Source organism: Rana temporaria, chromosome 3 (genome assembly GCF_905171775.1).
Source record: "Rana temporaria chromosome 3, aRanTem1.1, whole genome shotgun sequence".
Classification (NCBI taxonomy): domain Eukaryota; kingdom Metazoa; phylum Chordata; class Amphibia; order Anura; family Ranidae; genus Rana; species Rana temporaria.
Genome location: NC_053491.1, coordinates 235741157 through 235755920, shown reverse-complemented (window position 1 = coordinate 235755920; position 14764 = coordinate 235741157). Strand labels below are relative to the sequence as shown.

At 41.0% G+C, this 14764-nt stretch overlaps 1 protein-coding gene and 1 long non-coding RNA gene across 8 annotated transcripts in view; one reads left to right on the top strand and one right to left on the bottom strand.

The window, feature by feature from the left end:
* Positions 1 to 14764, bottom strand: part of LOC120932236 — a 38393-nt gene that overhangs the window by 6013 nt on the left and 17616 nt on the right. Inside the window, exon 2 of the long non-coding RNA XR_005747948.1 lies at positions 93 to 160. This is a non-coding gene — a long non-coding RNA (uncharacterized LOC120932236). The remainder of the gene's footprint in view (positions 1 to 92; positions 161 to 14764) is intronic.
* Positions 1 to 14764, top strand: part of LOC120932235 (glycine-rich cell wall structural protein-like) — a 28378-nt gene that overhangs the window by 11690 nt on the left and 1924 nt on the right. Inside the window, exons 8-10 of one of the 7 annotated variants that reach the window (XM_040344482.1) lie at positions 1280 to 1345; positions 9570 to 10134; positions 10189 to 10664. In XM_040344482.1, coding sequence (XP_040200416.1) covers positions 1280 to 1345; positions 9570 to 10134; positions 10189 to 10658 — 1101 coding nt within the window. In that variant the 3' untranslated portion in view covers positions 10659 to 10664. Of the gene's footprint in view, positions 1 to 1279; positions 1346 to 9569; positions 10665 to 14764 lie in introns of all 7 variants that reach the window. The other 6 variants (XM_040344484.1, XM_040344485.1, XM_040344483.1 and 3 more) reach the window with 6 other exon arrangements.

The following is a 14764-nucleotide window of genomic DNA, read 5'->3' as shown; positions in this document are numbered from 1 at the left end:
ATGTGTGCAGGCACAATTAGGTCAACCAAATTTTGATGGTAATATTTGGGATAACTCCAACAAGAAGAATCACACAACAGCACATACTGTACCTGTAAACTCTAACTACCATAACCATTAGAAAGTCTAACTTGGGGTCCCTGTTCATGTCCTGCAGTCTCTGAGATTAAAAAAAAAATTAATTACATCTCCTCAAAGACCCTTAGAAAGTTGACAGACCAAAAAACTCTTTGGAGAGGTAAATAACAATGTTTCCTGGGCCCTTGTATCTAGAACAATGCGTCTAAAATGCAGCAACCTATAGCCAGCACATATCTTTTGCTTCAAGTACTTCTTTAAAAAAAAGTCAGCCTTCCAAACATTTAAAACAAAAGTAACACTTAAGAGCAGATAATGTTTTTGTGTACCTCTTTCACTTGATTTATTGTCTTTTTACCTAGGAGCTTGCACTTTTTTAATGTCATGACTAAGCCCTGCCCATCTCCCCCCCCCCCAGTCCCAAATGAATCTCTAGAGGCACTTTTATCGGACAGAATGCTTAGGCTCCATTCACACCTAGGCGTTTTTATGCCCGACGCTATTGCAGCCTGCAATACGCTGGAGGGGTGATTTAACATTGTCGGCTATGGAGATCACATCTCCACGCCGAACGCCGAAACGCCATAAGCCTGAAGCTCAAAACAAGTCCCGGACCCTTTTTTCAGGCGGCTTCGGCGTTCGGCATAGCCGACAATGTTAAATCACCCCTCCAGCGTATTGTAGGCTAAAAAACGACGTTTTTTTTCGCGGCAAATCGCGGGACAAAACACCGCAATTTGTCGCGGCAAATCGCGGTACAATACGCCGCGTTCAGGTGTGAATGCAGCCTTAGCCCAAAATCAATGAAAGCCAAGCTTAGTAGCAACGTAGAACTAAATGATTGAGGTGCACTAGAAGGTTAATAGCAAACAACCTGTTCTCCGTGTCTTAGGCAGGACGTTTACTTTTAAAAGGTTTGGATGGATGAGATTGCTTTTACTTAAAAGCATCTAAGTTGTAAATTTGTACAGAAAGTTGCAAAGCTGTCTCGGTAAAATGAGTTATTACCTGCCTGGCTGCTCAGAGTGGCAAGGTAGGCGACTTACAAAAGTGTCTGAACAGAATGATAACACATTTGATAAAAAAATACGCACATGTATTTCAGCATTGTACTTGGCTGTTTGACTGGAGTTGTATCTAAATGTCACCAACAGCTATATGTTTTAGCAATTACATTGTATATCATAATTATATTTTTCAGAATGAAATATTGGTAAGCGTAAATGTGGACTTAGGGTACTCTATTGCCTCAGTGAACGCTTGTTCGGTAAGAAACCTTGTTTTTCAATTTTGTTATAAGCAAGTAGTACTAAGCAGATTAGTTTAATACAATCAGAATTTGCAATGAATTGCATGAATCTATGTATCTCAGACTGGCAATTCCTTCATCAAGAAAACTGTTCCCTTTGAGGACTATAAAAGTGTATGATGAGCGCAAAGGAATAAAACATATAACATAAACAAAATGATTAGGGTGAACAATAGAGAAATTGATTGCTTAAGATCCTCTAAAACTAGAGGAAATAGCTCAAATCCACATGCAGTGGCCTGAGACAAGTGCTAAACACAAATAGTCCAATGAAGTGATACAAATAAGAAGCTATATGAATAAATGAATGTCCCAAATAGTAACAACCAATAATAAAGTGATTCGTGTGAACGTGTTGGCAGCGATGGAGTGATCCAATTACATAAGGTGAATATCACCCGATGATCGGGCTCACAATGCGCTTACCTCCCTCACAGGGAAAAACAGCATCGGAATCCTCAGCTGGACTGCCCCACAACTTCTCAAACGAGCGACCACCGTCCTCTAGATTATTCTCCAGACGCGTGTCCTTCACTCTGTGTATGGATCCGGGCTTCCCAAAAATGGCGACTCCGTATCCCAGCAAACACAAGATGATTGAAAAGAAGAAAAGGGCTCCAATAGTGAAGTAATTCTCAACGAATATTTAATGGATAAAAGCAATCTGGGTGCATAGCATAAAACTTTAAAAATAGAAACACGAGATGACATACAACGGTAGTACTACCGCTGTATGTCATCTCGTGTTTCTATTTTTAAAGTTTTATGCTATGCACCCAGATTGCTTTTATCCATTAAATATTCGTTGAGAATTACTTCACTATTGGAGCCCTTTTCTTCTTTTCAATCATCTTGTGTTTGCTGGGATACAGAGTCGCCATTTTTGGGAAGCCCGGATCCATACACAGAGTGAAGGGACATGCGTCTGGAGAATAATCTAGAGGACGGTGGTCGCTCGTTTGAGAAGTTGTGGGGCAGTCCAGCTGAGGATTCCGATGCTGTTTTTCCCTGTGAGGGAGGTAAGCGCATTGTGAGCCCGATCATCGGGTGATATTCACCATATGTAATTGGATCACTCCATCGCTGCCAACACGTTCACACGAATCACTTTATTATTGGTTGTTACTATTTGGGACATTCATTTATTCATATAGCTTCTTATTTGTATCACTTCATTGGACTATTTGTGTTTAGCACTTGTCTCAGGCCACTGTATGTGGATTTGAGCTATTTCCTCTAGTTTTAGAGGATCTTAAGCAATCAATTTCTCTATTGTTCACCCTAATCATTTTGTTTATGTTATATGTTTTATTTCTTTGCGCTCATCATACACTTTTATATTCACTGTTTTTGTTGTTAGCACCAATTAGATTTGAGCTGCATTGGGGTCTTTTATTATTTATCTAGATTGTCAGCACATTTCTCATTTCATTTGGTTAGTATTAGCCAGCGCTTTAGTCCCCCCCCTTTATTCACACATCCCTTTGAGGACTGGTTAAGAATTTTTGTACTCCTTAGCAGGTCACCGAGTGTACAGTACCTCTTCCAGAGTATGGGTCTCCCATCCACCCTTGCAAAGGTCATTGGGTTACACCTATTATACTGTTTAAATAAATCAAGGCTTAATGTTTAGTCCATATCCTCATAATATAACTGCCCTTATTTGGGCAATGTCTTTATCTGACCTTGCATAGTCCACATAAGGACAATTACATCATAAGCTTGCCCTACCCTGCCAAGTAGAGGAAGGGAGAAATATGTTTTGGAATGGAAGGTATCTGCAATCCATCAATGATGGGCTGCTTAAAGATCAAAGGAACCCATTTGCCATTTACTTCTAGGCTCCCTGAGAGGTGAATTACAAAATATGAGGATTTGCCTAACATTAGTTATAACTAATTAGCATCATTGTTATTTATATAATGATTAGTATGGTAGGTTAAAACAAGTCTTGAAAATATCAGTGTAGCAGGTATATGTTATGCACTTGGGGAATAGTTATTTGGAAATGTACAATAAAATAAGGTTGAATTACTACAGAAGCTGAGAATCTGTATTGTCTCAATTATCCAGTGGTGTATAGATCAAATTCCAATGTATTTATTTCATCTACACTTTTAAATGATTGGCAAAAATCTTCACTCTTTTTGGCAAATCAGTTGTGTTGCCTTTTTCTATAATTGTTAGGCAGATTCAGGTAAAACACATCTGAAGCTTAAAATAGAACTAGTGTCCTTAACCCTTTCGCTGACAGACCCTTTTTTCCCACACACACACACACAATAACATACACATTTTTGGCCTGAAAATGTCCTAAAATTCCCCAAAAATGTGGTTTTCTGAAAGAAGAGGACTTGCAGGATACAGAGATGGTTGTTGCAATTCCTATGTAACGTTGCAAAATTGTTTATTAATCCTTTTTTTTCAGTAAATATATACTAAAATAAAATTTAGTGCACATAAACACAATATAATTCCCATTTTTGTAAAAAAATTACAATTTAAAAAAAATGTGACTGTGTTAAGAAAATAGATACCAAAATAGATTCAAATCAGTGTCAAACTACAATACCCAAACAATGTTTGAGTATTGTAGTTCGACACTGAAGTTATTATATGGCACTGAAGTTATTATGTGGTGTACAAATCATCTGGACAGCTGTAAGGCCAAAGAGCAGAACCTGCTGAACCATTTTGAACAATGTTAAATCAAGCTTATGGCTGAAGCTCCTATAATTTGTATATTATTGGCAGTCAAAGGGTTAAACATACAGTAAAATAATAATAAAAAAAAGCAGTATGTAAAAGACATGTTAAAAGGCCTCACACACACTGGATGTTTTTTTCAGTTGCTTCCTAGGGGCATCTGGTGTTTATTTTACTCCCATGCATGTTAGCCTATGTGTCCATGCACACATAGGGGGAGATTTACTAAAACGGGTGCACTCAGAATCTGGTGCAGCTGTGCATGGTAGCCAATCAGCTTGTAAATTTAGCTTGTTCAATTAAGGTTTGGCCATAAAACCTGCAAGATGATTGATTTCTTTGCAGAATTGCATCAGATTTTACACGCTCCAGTCTTAGTAAATAATCATCATATCATTTTAGAAGAGTTTAGAGTCAGAAAAAAAAAAAACACTGCTAGTGCATCCAGGAGCGTTTTGGCATAAAACATGCTCAGCGTCTCTAAATGCGTCCAAATAAGTGTTAATGCTAGGCACGTTTAGCGCTTGAGTGTTACACTTTGCGCTTCTTAATACATTTGATTGGTCAGAATAAATTATTATAAATAACTTAACCACTTGCTGACCTCCCCATGTAAATGTACTGCGGCTTCTGCAGGCAACATTATTACCTGTACGTTGTCTTCTACTTCCGGGTTTGTGGCGTGCACATGCGCCACCGGTGACTAGCCTTTGCTGTGATTGGACACAGCTGGAGCCAATCAGTGGGTCCGAAAGACCCAATGCCTGCTGGGACCCGCCGCCTGCTGGGACCTGCTGATCATTACCGACAGACGCAGAACTGCAGTCTGTGCCTATGTAAACAAGGCAGATAGTTGATCTGTGACATAGAAAGACAGAGATCCTGCGTTTCTGCTAAGCAGCAACATAGATCTCTGTCTTCCCACAGTTAAAGCACAGTTAGTAAGCACTCCCTAGGCACACATTTAACACTTTGATTGCCCCTGATGTTAACCTCTTCCCTGCCAGTGTCATCAGTACAGTGACAGTACATATTTTTTTAGCACTAATCACTGGTCCCCAAAAAAAAGAAACAAAGGTGTCATTTGGTTTCCAATTTGTCCACCATGATGTTGCAGTCCCTCTATAAATTACTGATCACTGCCATTACTAGTAAAATAAATAAATACAAATTCCATAAAAATATCCTATAGTTTGTAGACACTATGGGCCAAATCCTCAAAATTCCTGCCTAACTTAACTTTTCCCATTTAAGTTACACTGACTTAAAATTTCTACCTAAGTGCCCGATCCACAAAGCACTTACCTAGAAATTTCAGGCCGTGTAACTTAAATGTCTCCGGCGCAAGGCGGTCCTCTTCTGCAGGGGGCGATGACAATTTAAATGAGGCGCGCTCCCGCGCCGGCCGTACTGCGCATGCTCGTGACGTCATTTTGCCGACGGGCAGCGCGCGAAATTACGTTACGTCGGGCTTTGTGGATTGCGACTGGACAATAAAGTTGCGTCGGGTAAAAAAAAAGTTACGCGCCGGGAAAAAAAATTCAAAATTGAAAAAAAAACACGGCAATCGAAAAAAAGATCTGTTTTTACAAGGTGTTACTAGTTTACACTTTGTAAAAGCAGAACTAATTTTACGTATGCAAACGTAAACTTACGCAGAAAACACAAAGCTGAAAAGCTTTGTGGATCTCCGTAAGTCCTCATTTGCATACGCAAAGCGGCATTTCGACTCGAAATGCCCCCAGCGGCGAATGCGGTACTGCATCCTAAGATCCGACAGTGTAAGTCTCTTACAGATGTCGGATCTTCTGCCTATCTTTGGAAAACTGCTTCTGAGGATCAGTTCCAAAGATAGGCACAGGGATACGCAGGCTGAACAGCAGTTCCGCCTGCGTATCCCTTTTGAGGATTTGGCCCTATAACTTTTGTGCAAACCAATCAATATAGGCTTACTGGGATTTTTTTAACCAAAAATATGTAGCAGAATACATATTGGCATAAACTGATAAAGAAATTTGATTTATATTTTATTTTATTGGATATGTTTTATAGCAGAAAGTGAAAATATATATTTTTTGAAAATTGTCAGTCTTTTTCTGTTTATAGCACACAAAATAAATACTACAGAGGTGATCAAATACCCCCAAAAGAAAGCCCTATTTGTGGGAAAAAAAGGACGTAAATTTTGTTTGGGTGCAACGTCGCACAACCGCACAATAGTCAGTTAAAGCGACGCAGTGCCGAATCGCAAAAATGGCGTGGTCATTGGGCAGCCAAATCCTCCGGGGCTGAAGTGGTTAAAGGATACTTATACTTTAAGTACAGTAGCTGTGTGCTGTACAAATAATTCTATCTATAACACATAGTGAAGCATTACCATGCAATGCATCTGAAAAAATAGTACATGTTTGATTTTCACAACATTGTGCAGTGGCAGGCTACATTAACACAATTTAATTTAACCCATAGGACAAAGCAAGTGTTGTGATAGTTTGAGTGACAATTGCTCATGCAACAGTATACCCAAGTACATTTTATATATATATTTTTTGAGACAGATAGAGCTTTATTTTGGTGCTATTTAATATCAAATGGATTTTTACTATAGAAAAAAAAAATGACCAACATTTTTTTTAAAGTTTACCTATACAGTGCCTTGAAAAACTATTCATACCCCTGGACATTTTCCAGATTTTGTCATGTTACAATCAAAAACGTAAATATATGTTATTGGGATTGTATGTGATAGACCAACACAAAGTGGCACATAATTGTAACGTGGAAGGAAAATGATAAATGGTTTTCCAAATGTTTTACAAATACCTGAAATACTGTATTTGTAGCATTTGTATTCAGCCCCCTTTACTACGATACCCCTAACTAAAATCTAGTGGAACCAATTGCCTTCAGAAGTCACCTAATTAAAAAAAATACAGTCCACCTGTGTGTAATTTAATTTCATAATAAATATAGCTGTTCTGCGAAGCCCTCAGAGGTTTGTTAGAGAATTGTAGTGAACAAACAGCATCATGAAGGCCAAGGTACACACCAGAGAAGTCAGGGATAGTGTTGTGGAGAAGTTTAAAGCCGGGTTAGGTTATAAAATAAATATCCCAAGCCTTGAACATCTCACGGAGCACTGTTCAATCCATTATCCACAAAATGGAAAGAGTATGGCACAGCTGCAAATCTACAGTAGCAAGACATGGCTGTCCACCTAAACTAACAGGCCGGACAAGGAGAGCATTAATCAGAGAAGCAACCAAGAGGCCCATGATAATTCTTGAGAAGCTGCAGAGATCCACAGCTCAGGTGGGAGAATCTGTCCTCAGGACAACTATTAGTTTTTCCAGACTTTCCAAATCTGACCTTTATGGAAGAGTGGCAAAAAGAAAGCCATAAGAATTCCCATCTGCAGTTTGCGAGAAGCCATGTGGGGGACTCAGCAAACACATAGAAGAAAATGCTCTGGTCAGATGAGACCAAAATTGAACTTTTTGTCCAAAACGCTGTGTGTGGCAAAAAACTAACTGCACATCATCCTAAACACACCATCCCACCGTGAAACATGGTGGTGGCAGCATCATGTTGTGGGGATGCTTTTCTTCTTTAGGGACAAGGAAGCTGGTCAGAGTTGATGGGAAGATAGATGGGGTCAAATACAGGGCAATCTTCAAAGAAAACATGTTAGAGTCCACAAAAGACTTGAGACTGGAATGGAGGTTCACCTTCCAGCAAGACTATAACCCTAAACATATAACCAGAGCTACAATGGAATGATTTACATCAAAGCATATTCATGTGTTAGAATGACCCAGTCAAAGTCCAGACCTAAATCCATTCGAGAATCTGTGGCAAGGCTTGCCATCCAATCTGACAGAGCTTGCGCTATTTTGCAAAGAAAAATGGGCAAACATTTCACTCTCTAGATGTTCAAAGCTGGTAGAGACATCCCCAAAAAGACTTTCAGCTGTAATTGCTGTAAAAGGTGGTTCTACAAAGTATTGACTCAGGGGGGCTTAATATAAATACACGCCATGCTTTTCACATATTCATTTGTAAAAAAAAAAAAAAATTGAAAACCATTTATCATTTTCCTTCCACTTCACAATTACGTGCCACTTTGTGTCAGTCTACCACATAAAATCCCAATAAAATGCATTTGTTTTTGGTTGTAACATGACCAAATGTGGAACATTACAAAAGGTATGAATACTTTTTCAAGGCACTGTATTTCCCATTATAAAGCATATCAAATACACATGCAGGGCAGTACATACACACCCAAAATTACCCCTTTTAGGAAAGTAGAGACCTCAAGGTGATCAAATTGTTTGCCATCATTTTTAAGAAATGAAAAAACATGCTGATATTGAGGTAGATAATATATGGACCTTGAAGGAAGGAGGAGGTAAGGGCGTTAATGTAGGTGTCACATACAGAGGCAGGATGGACAAGAGAGTGTTAATGAACAGGATAACGGTGGTGAAGGTGTTAATATACAGGAACTACAGAGACAGGATGGAGGTGAGACGTATGATGGAGCTGTGTGAAAGGGTTAAAAAAATTACCACATAATGAAATTAATCATATCTGCTGCTGCTGCCTACCCTTCATTTATTAAATATTTATTTTTTTATAATCCTCCCCTTTCATCTGTTTTAAAGTGGTTGTAAACCCACTATTTGGACTTTTTCCTACAGGCTTACCTGTAGGTAAGGAGAATATCTCCTAAACCTGCACGGTTTAGGAGATATTTCCCCCGCAATGCGGGCGGCGCATGCGCAGGGGGGAATCCACGGCTGAAGGACCGGCAGCCGCCGGACCCTGCCGATTTTAAATCTCCCGCGCGCACGCGCGGGAGTGACGTCATCGCCGCTCCAGCGAATTACAGCGCTGGAGCGGCGATACCCGGAAGACACGCCGGAGCAAGATGACATCCTGCTCGGCGTGGACCAGGTAAGTGGTACACACCTCGTTCCGAGGTAAGTATTTCATAATAGGCTAGTATGCGGTGCATACTAGCCTATTATGCCTTTTGCATTGCAGGTTTGGGAAAAAAAAAAAAAACAGTTTATGCGGTTTACAACCGCTTTAAGAAGAAGGGGAAGGCTCTTAAATGTAAATATTTGCAGTGATTTTTTAACTGCTTTGATTGGTCATTACAATGAACATAAAGCACAGAGCATCTCTGATTATAGGCATGCATTTTGCCTGTGATCTGCACTAAGCATGGTGTGCATGCCTTGTATGCACACAAGTAATGAACAGAGTGCAGTTTTTGAACTGTGCTAAAAAAAAAAAAAATTGCACTACAGTAGTAAGGTGGTTAGGATGCAGATTATGGAATATCCTAGCGTGGATGCTAATACAATTGAAACTGTGACATTTTGTACGATTCAAATTTAATAAAATACACTATATTTGCATTGCTAAGCATGCCTACAATTATACATATATCTTATTTTTTTTCCAGGGGAAAAGTCTCGAGACTGGTTATGGACCAATTCAAGATGTTATTAATGTTTTCCATAATATTGTCGGTGGTGGTGGTGGTAAATCTAAATCTGGTCTTTTCGGTGGACTAGTTGGGAGCCTTACTGGTGCTCTAGGCAATGTAGTTGGGGGCGTTGCTCGTGTTGCAGGCGATGTAGTTGGGGGCCTTGCTGGTGCTGCAGGCCAAGTAGTTGGAGGCGTTGCTGGTGCTGCAGGCAATGTAGCTGGTAACCTTGCTGGTGCTGCAGGCCAAGTAGTTGGAGGCGTTGCTGGTGCTGCAGGCAATGTAGCTGGTAACCTTGCTGGTGCTGCAGGCCAAGTAGTTGGAGGCGTTGCTGGTGCTGCAGGCAATGTAGCTGGTAACCTTGCTGGTGCTGCAGGCCAATTAGTTGGAGGCGTTGCTGGTGCTGCAGGCAATGCAGTTGGAGGCGTTGCTGGTGCTGCGGGCAAAGTAGTTGGGGAACTTGCTGGTGCTGCAGGCGGTGCTTTGGGTGCTGCTGGTGGTTTAGGTGGCGGAGTTGCAGGTGGTTTAACTGGTGGTGCAAGCCAAGTAGCCGGTGGCTTTGGCGGTGCTGCAGGTGGTGCTTTTGGTGGTGCAGGCCAAGTAGCCGGTGGCTTTGGCGGTTCTGCAGGTGGTGCTTTTGGTGGTGCAGGCCAAGTAGCCGGTGGCTTTGGCGGTGCTGCAGGTGGTGCTTTTGGTGGTGTAGGCCAAGTAGCCGGTGGCTTTGGCGGTGCTGCAGGTGGTTTAGGTGGCGGTCCTTTTGGTAGTGCAGGCCAAGTAGCTGGTGGCTTTGGCGGTGCTGCAGGTGGTTTAGGTGGCGGTCCTTTTGGTGGTACAGGCCAAATAGCCGGTGGCTTTGGTGGTGCTGCAGGTGGTGCTGCAGGCAAAGTAGCCGGTGGCTTTGGTGGTGCTGCAGGTGGTGCTTTTGGTGGTGCAGGCCAAGTAGCCGGTGGCTTTGGCGGTGCTGAAGGTGGCTTACCTGGCAGTGCTGGCTATGTTAACCGTGGTGGTTCCAGCTATAGTGGCACTGTACATTACAGCAAAGGATCCTCCTACTCTCCTCGTTAGTCACAGGTAATACTTCTTTTAATTATGAGCTTATTTCTCAACACTAAAACACATGTTAAAATGTAATAAATGAAGAAAACATATAAAATTCTAAATTTCACATGACTCAGAAGGGCACATGACTTTATTACTAAACTAAACTAAAGAACAACAATACAATACATTGCAATTTACCATTAGTTTTCACCTGTTGATCCGTAAAGTAATACACTTTTGGTTCTAGGGTGAAAATGCTCATTCACTTCACTTTACCTATGGAAAAGCAGCACTGCCACTCTGGGTAGAATATATCCCCCTCTCCTCTTCTCCATAATGTGAGGGGGGGGGTGTTTAGTCCGCAGAGATAGCTGCTAACTGATGAGACTACAGAACAGACAGGGAATAAAGGAATTTATGAGCTCATATGATTTCTAGCAGGATCAAACTGTTTTTTTTTTTAATTTAATAAACAAATGTTGCAAAATGATTTTAATGTTATATTTAACAGAAAACATTGAGTAAATAAGTTAGGGATTTTAGCAGCCATGCACAGTGGTTTAAAAATGTGCTGCCCCTAGAGAAGTTTAGAGAAGTTTTGCTTGTAGAAGCAACTAATGTTGTCCTATGTGTGAAAAAAGCGCTAAATGCTAGTAAAAAAAAAAAATCTGGTATCTGTAAGAGATGAAGTAGAGATTTCCCAGCACCTTGCATTCAAAGAAGATCTCTGGGTTTTGCAGCTTGGAGTTTGCAGTTTAGATAAATCCAAATTTATAATAAAAAATCCATGCCCAAAATGCACTGAATTTGTCCCCTGATTAGGTCAGAGCAAATATTTTGAAGTAGTGAATAAGCCAACCGCTTCACTAGAAAATAGTGGGATCACAGCAGTCATGTTGTCATTGTTTGATGGAGCTGGTTGGTGAAAGAGAATCTGCCTTGTTTCATTTTTCTTGGGGTTCAGTGAATCTTGTTTTAAACTCAGAGGGCCAGATTCAGGTACATTTTTTAGTATCTTGTGCCGGCTTAGCGCATCTCATATGCGCTACGCCGACGTAACATTGAGAGGCAAGCTGAGTATTCACAAAGCACTTGCTCCCATATTAATGCCAGCGTAACGTAAATAGGCCGGGTAAGCCTGCCTAATTCAAAGTAGGCAGGTAGTGGGCGTGTTGTATTAAAATGAATCGTGACCCCATGTAAATGCATGGCCGTACGAACGGCGCATGCTCAGAATCACGTTGCATATACTCCCTAAGATACGACGGCTCAATGCGTAAGACGTGAACGTAACTTATGCCCAGCCCCATTCACGTACGACGTAAAATACGACTGGTGTTCCGACGTCCATACCTTAACATGACTTACCCTTGCTTTATGAGGGGTAAACTTTACGTAAATGGCGTAGATTACTGCGACGGGAGTAAGTACGTATGTGAATCGACGTATCTTGCTCATTTACATATTCAACACGTAAATCAATGGAAGCGGCCAGCGTAAATATGCACCCAAGATACGACGGCATAGGAGACTTACGTCGGTCATAGGAAGTCAAAATTCAGGCATATCTTGTACTGTGAATTAGGTGCATAGATACGACGGCGCATTCGTGGACTTACGCTGGTGTATCATTAGATACGTTGGCGTAAGTCTTTGTGAATCCGGGCCAGAGAGCTCAAACCAGTAGGAAATAACTCTATGGAAGGCAAATGCTTGTATTCAATTCTGGATATTTTTAGGGCCTATAGGCAAGCTATTGTAAAAAAAAAAAAAAAAAGAGAAAAAAAGGAAATCTGGATCCTACCATGAGGGACACAGAACTAAAAAAGGAAAAAGGAAAAAAATAAAAAAAAATATTCTACATTGGGGACAGGGTGTTTTTATGAAGCTTTAAGGCTGATATTAAAACTACACAAATCTTTTAAATCACATGCTTGAAATACTTAAAAGGTGTGGGTAGGGTTTAATTTTCACAGACGGACTCAATGATAGAATGTAAGTTGGCTTACATACAACAATAGTAACCCCAATCTGGTTAATTTTAGCTTGGGTTCAAGGATACAGCAGTGTAAAATTAGCCATCAACAAGATAATAGGCCTAATTGATGTATGTTATGCCTACCGTATTTTTCCGCGTATAAGACGACTTTCTGGATGCAAAAACATGCATCCAAAGTCGGGGGTCGTCTTATACGCCGGGTACGTTCTCAATACTCACTTTTTTTTTCCAGCGGTGACAGTCTCCCATGCTGCGAGCGCGAGCGTGAATGATTTCAAAGCCGCGCCTTCTCTTCAGAATGTTCTGTGATAGGAGGAACACAAATCTTCCCAGCAGCGCCTCTGTTCTGTGTTCCTCCTATCACAGATGCCTTCTCATCCTCGGACGAGATGAGAATACGTCCGTGGTAGGCGGAAAACAGAACAGAGGCGCTGCTGGGAAAATGTGTGTTCCTCCTATCACAGAACACTCTGAAGAGAAGGCCGCGGCTTTCAAATCATTGATGCTCGCGCTCGCAGCATGGAGACTGTCACCGCTGGAAAAAAAAGTGAGTGTTTGCGGTCAGGCACAGTGGGGGCAAGTGATGGGGTATTACTTCTTCTTACCACCAATGTAACTTGATTATCATACAGATCGCTCATGTAAAGCACCTTCCCAGCACTTACCACCAATGTAATATGGTTATCCCACTATCCACCAATGTAATATGGTTATCCCACTATCCACCAATGTAATATGGTTATCCCACTATCCACCAATGTAATATGGTTATCCCACTATCCACCAATGTAACTAACTAGGTTATTCTACAAAGTACCCTTTTCAGGGCGGGGCATTCCTTCTCCTAAACATGGGCAAGTGATGACACAGTGAGAGGCAAGTGAGGGGCAAGTGATGGCAATGTAGGGGCATGTAATGTAATGGCACAGTGAGGAATGTAATGTAATGGCACAGTGAGGAATGTAATGTAATGGCACAGTGAGATTTGAAAAAGCCTGTTTCTGTCAGCGGTTCTGGCTCCCCCTTAGCTTCCAGAAAGACTAGTAAGAAGGGGGTAGACTTATACAGTGAGTATATCCCAAAATCAACATTTTTCCTGGAAAATTAGGGGGTCATCTTATACACCCAGTCATCTTATACGCCGGAAAATACGGTAACTTTTTTTTTTTTAAATAAGGAAATAGGGAAATGCAGAGAATGTGAGTTTATAGTCAGTTATGGCAAATTTACATACAGGGTAACCCAGGGTTTTAAACACAGGCACTGCATGACCTTTGAACTATGACCAGCAGGCTAAGTGGGACCACTAAGTGCATTTTTGGTTAAAGGGTTTGTAAAGGTAAAAAAAAAATCCCTAAATAGCTTCCTTTACCTTAGTGCAGTCCTCCTTCACTTACCCCATCATTCGATTTTGCGTTTAAATGTCCTTATTTCTTCTGGGGAATCCTCACTTCATGTTCTCTTGTCTGTAACTACTCACAGTAATGCAAGGCTTTCTCCCTGGTGTGGAGAAAGCCTCTTGAGGGGGGAGGGGCGAGCGTGTCCTGACCCTACTGCTCGCCCTCTCCCCGCCGCAAGATGCTTTCTTCACACCAGGGAGAAAGCCTCTTATTATGGTTTGTAGTTACAGACAGAAGAACAGGAAGTGAGGATTTCTCAGAAGAAATAAGGACATTTAAAAGCAAAATCGAAGGATGAAGTAAGTGAAGGAGGACTGCACTAAGGTAAAAGAAGCTATTTAGGGATTTTTTTTTTTTTACCTTTACAACCCTTTTAAGCTAGCCCCTAACTATAAAAGGAGGCACAGAGCAGCCAAAAGGATTTATGTATAAAACATCTGCTGAACAAATATGACAAACATCTGCACAGCCAGTACAATACGTTTGCTGTATTTTCTCTATTATGATTAATTCTCACTTCTTCAGGGCCATCAAGTGACCATAATTCAGTTTCTGTCCTGGTTAAAATGGAAGTAACCCCATTCATAAAACAGTTTTATTTACGGCACATGACAGAAATGTAACACTCCCATTGGTTGTGCTCTCAATCAAACTGTCAAACCATCCAATGGCTGGTGTCATCACTAATCACATGTGCAGCATCATGGCAGCTGTAGATTGAACAGAGGAAA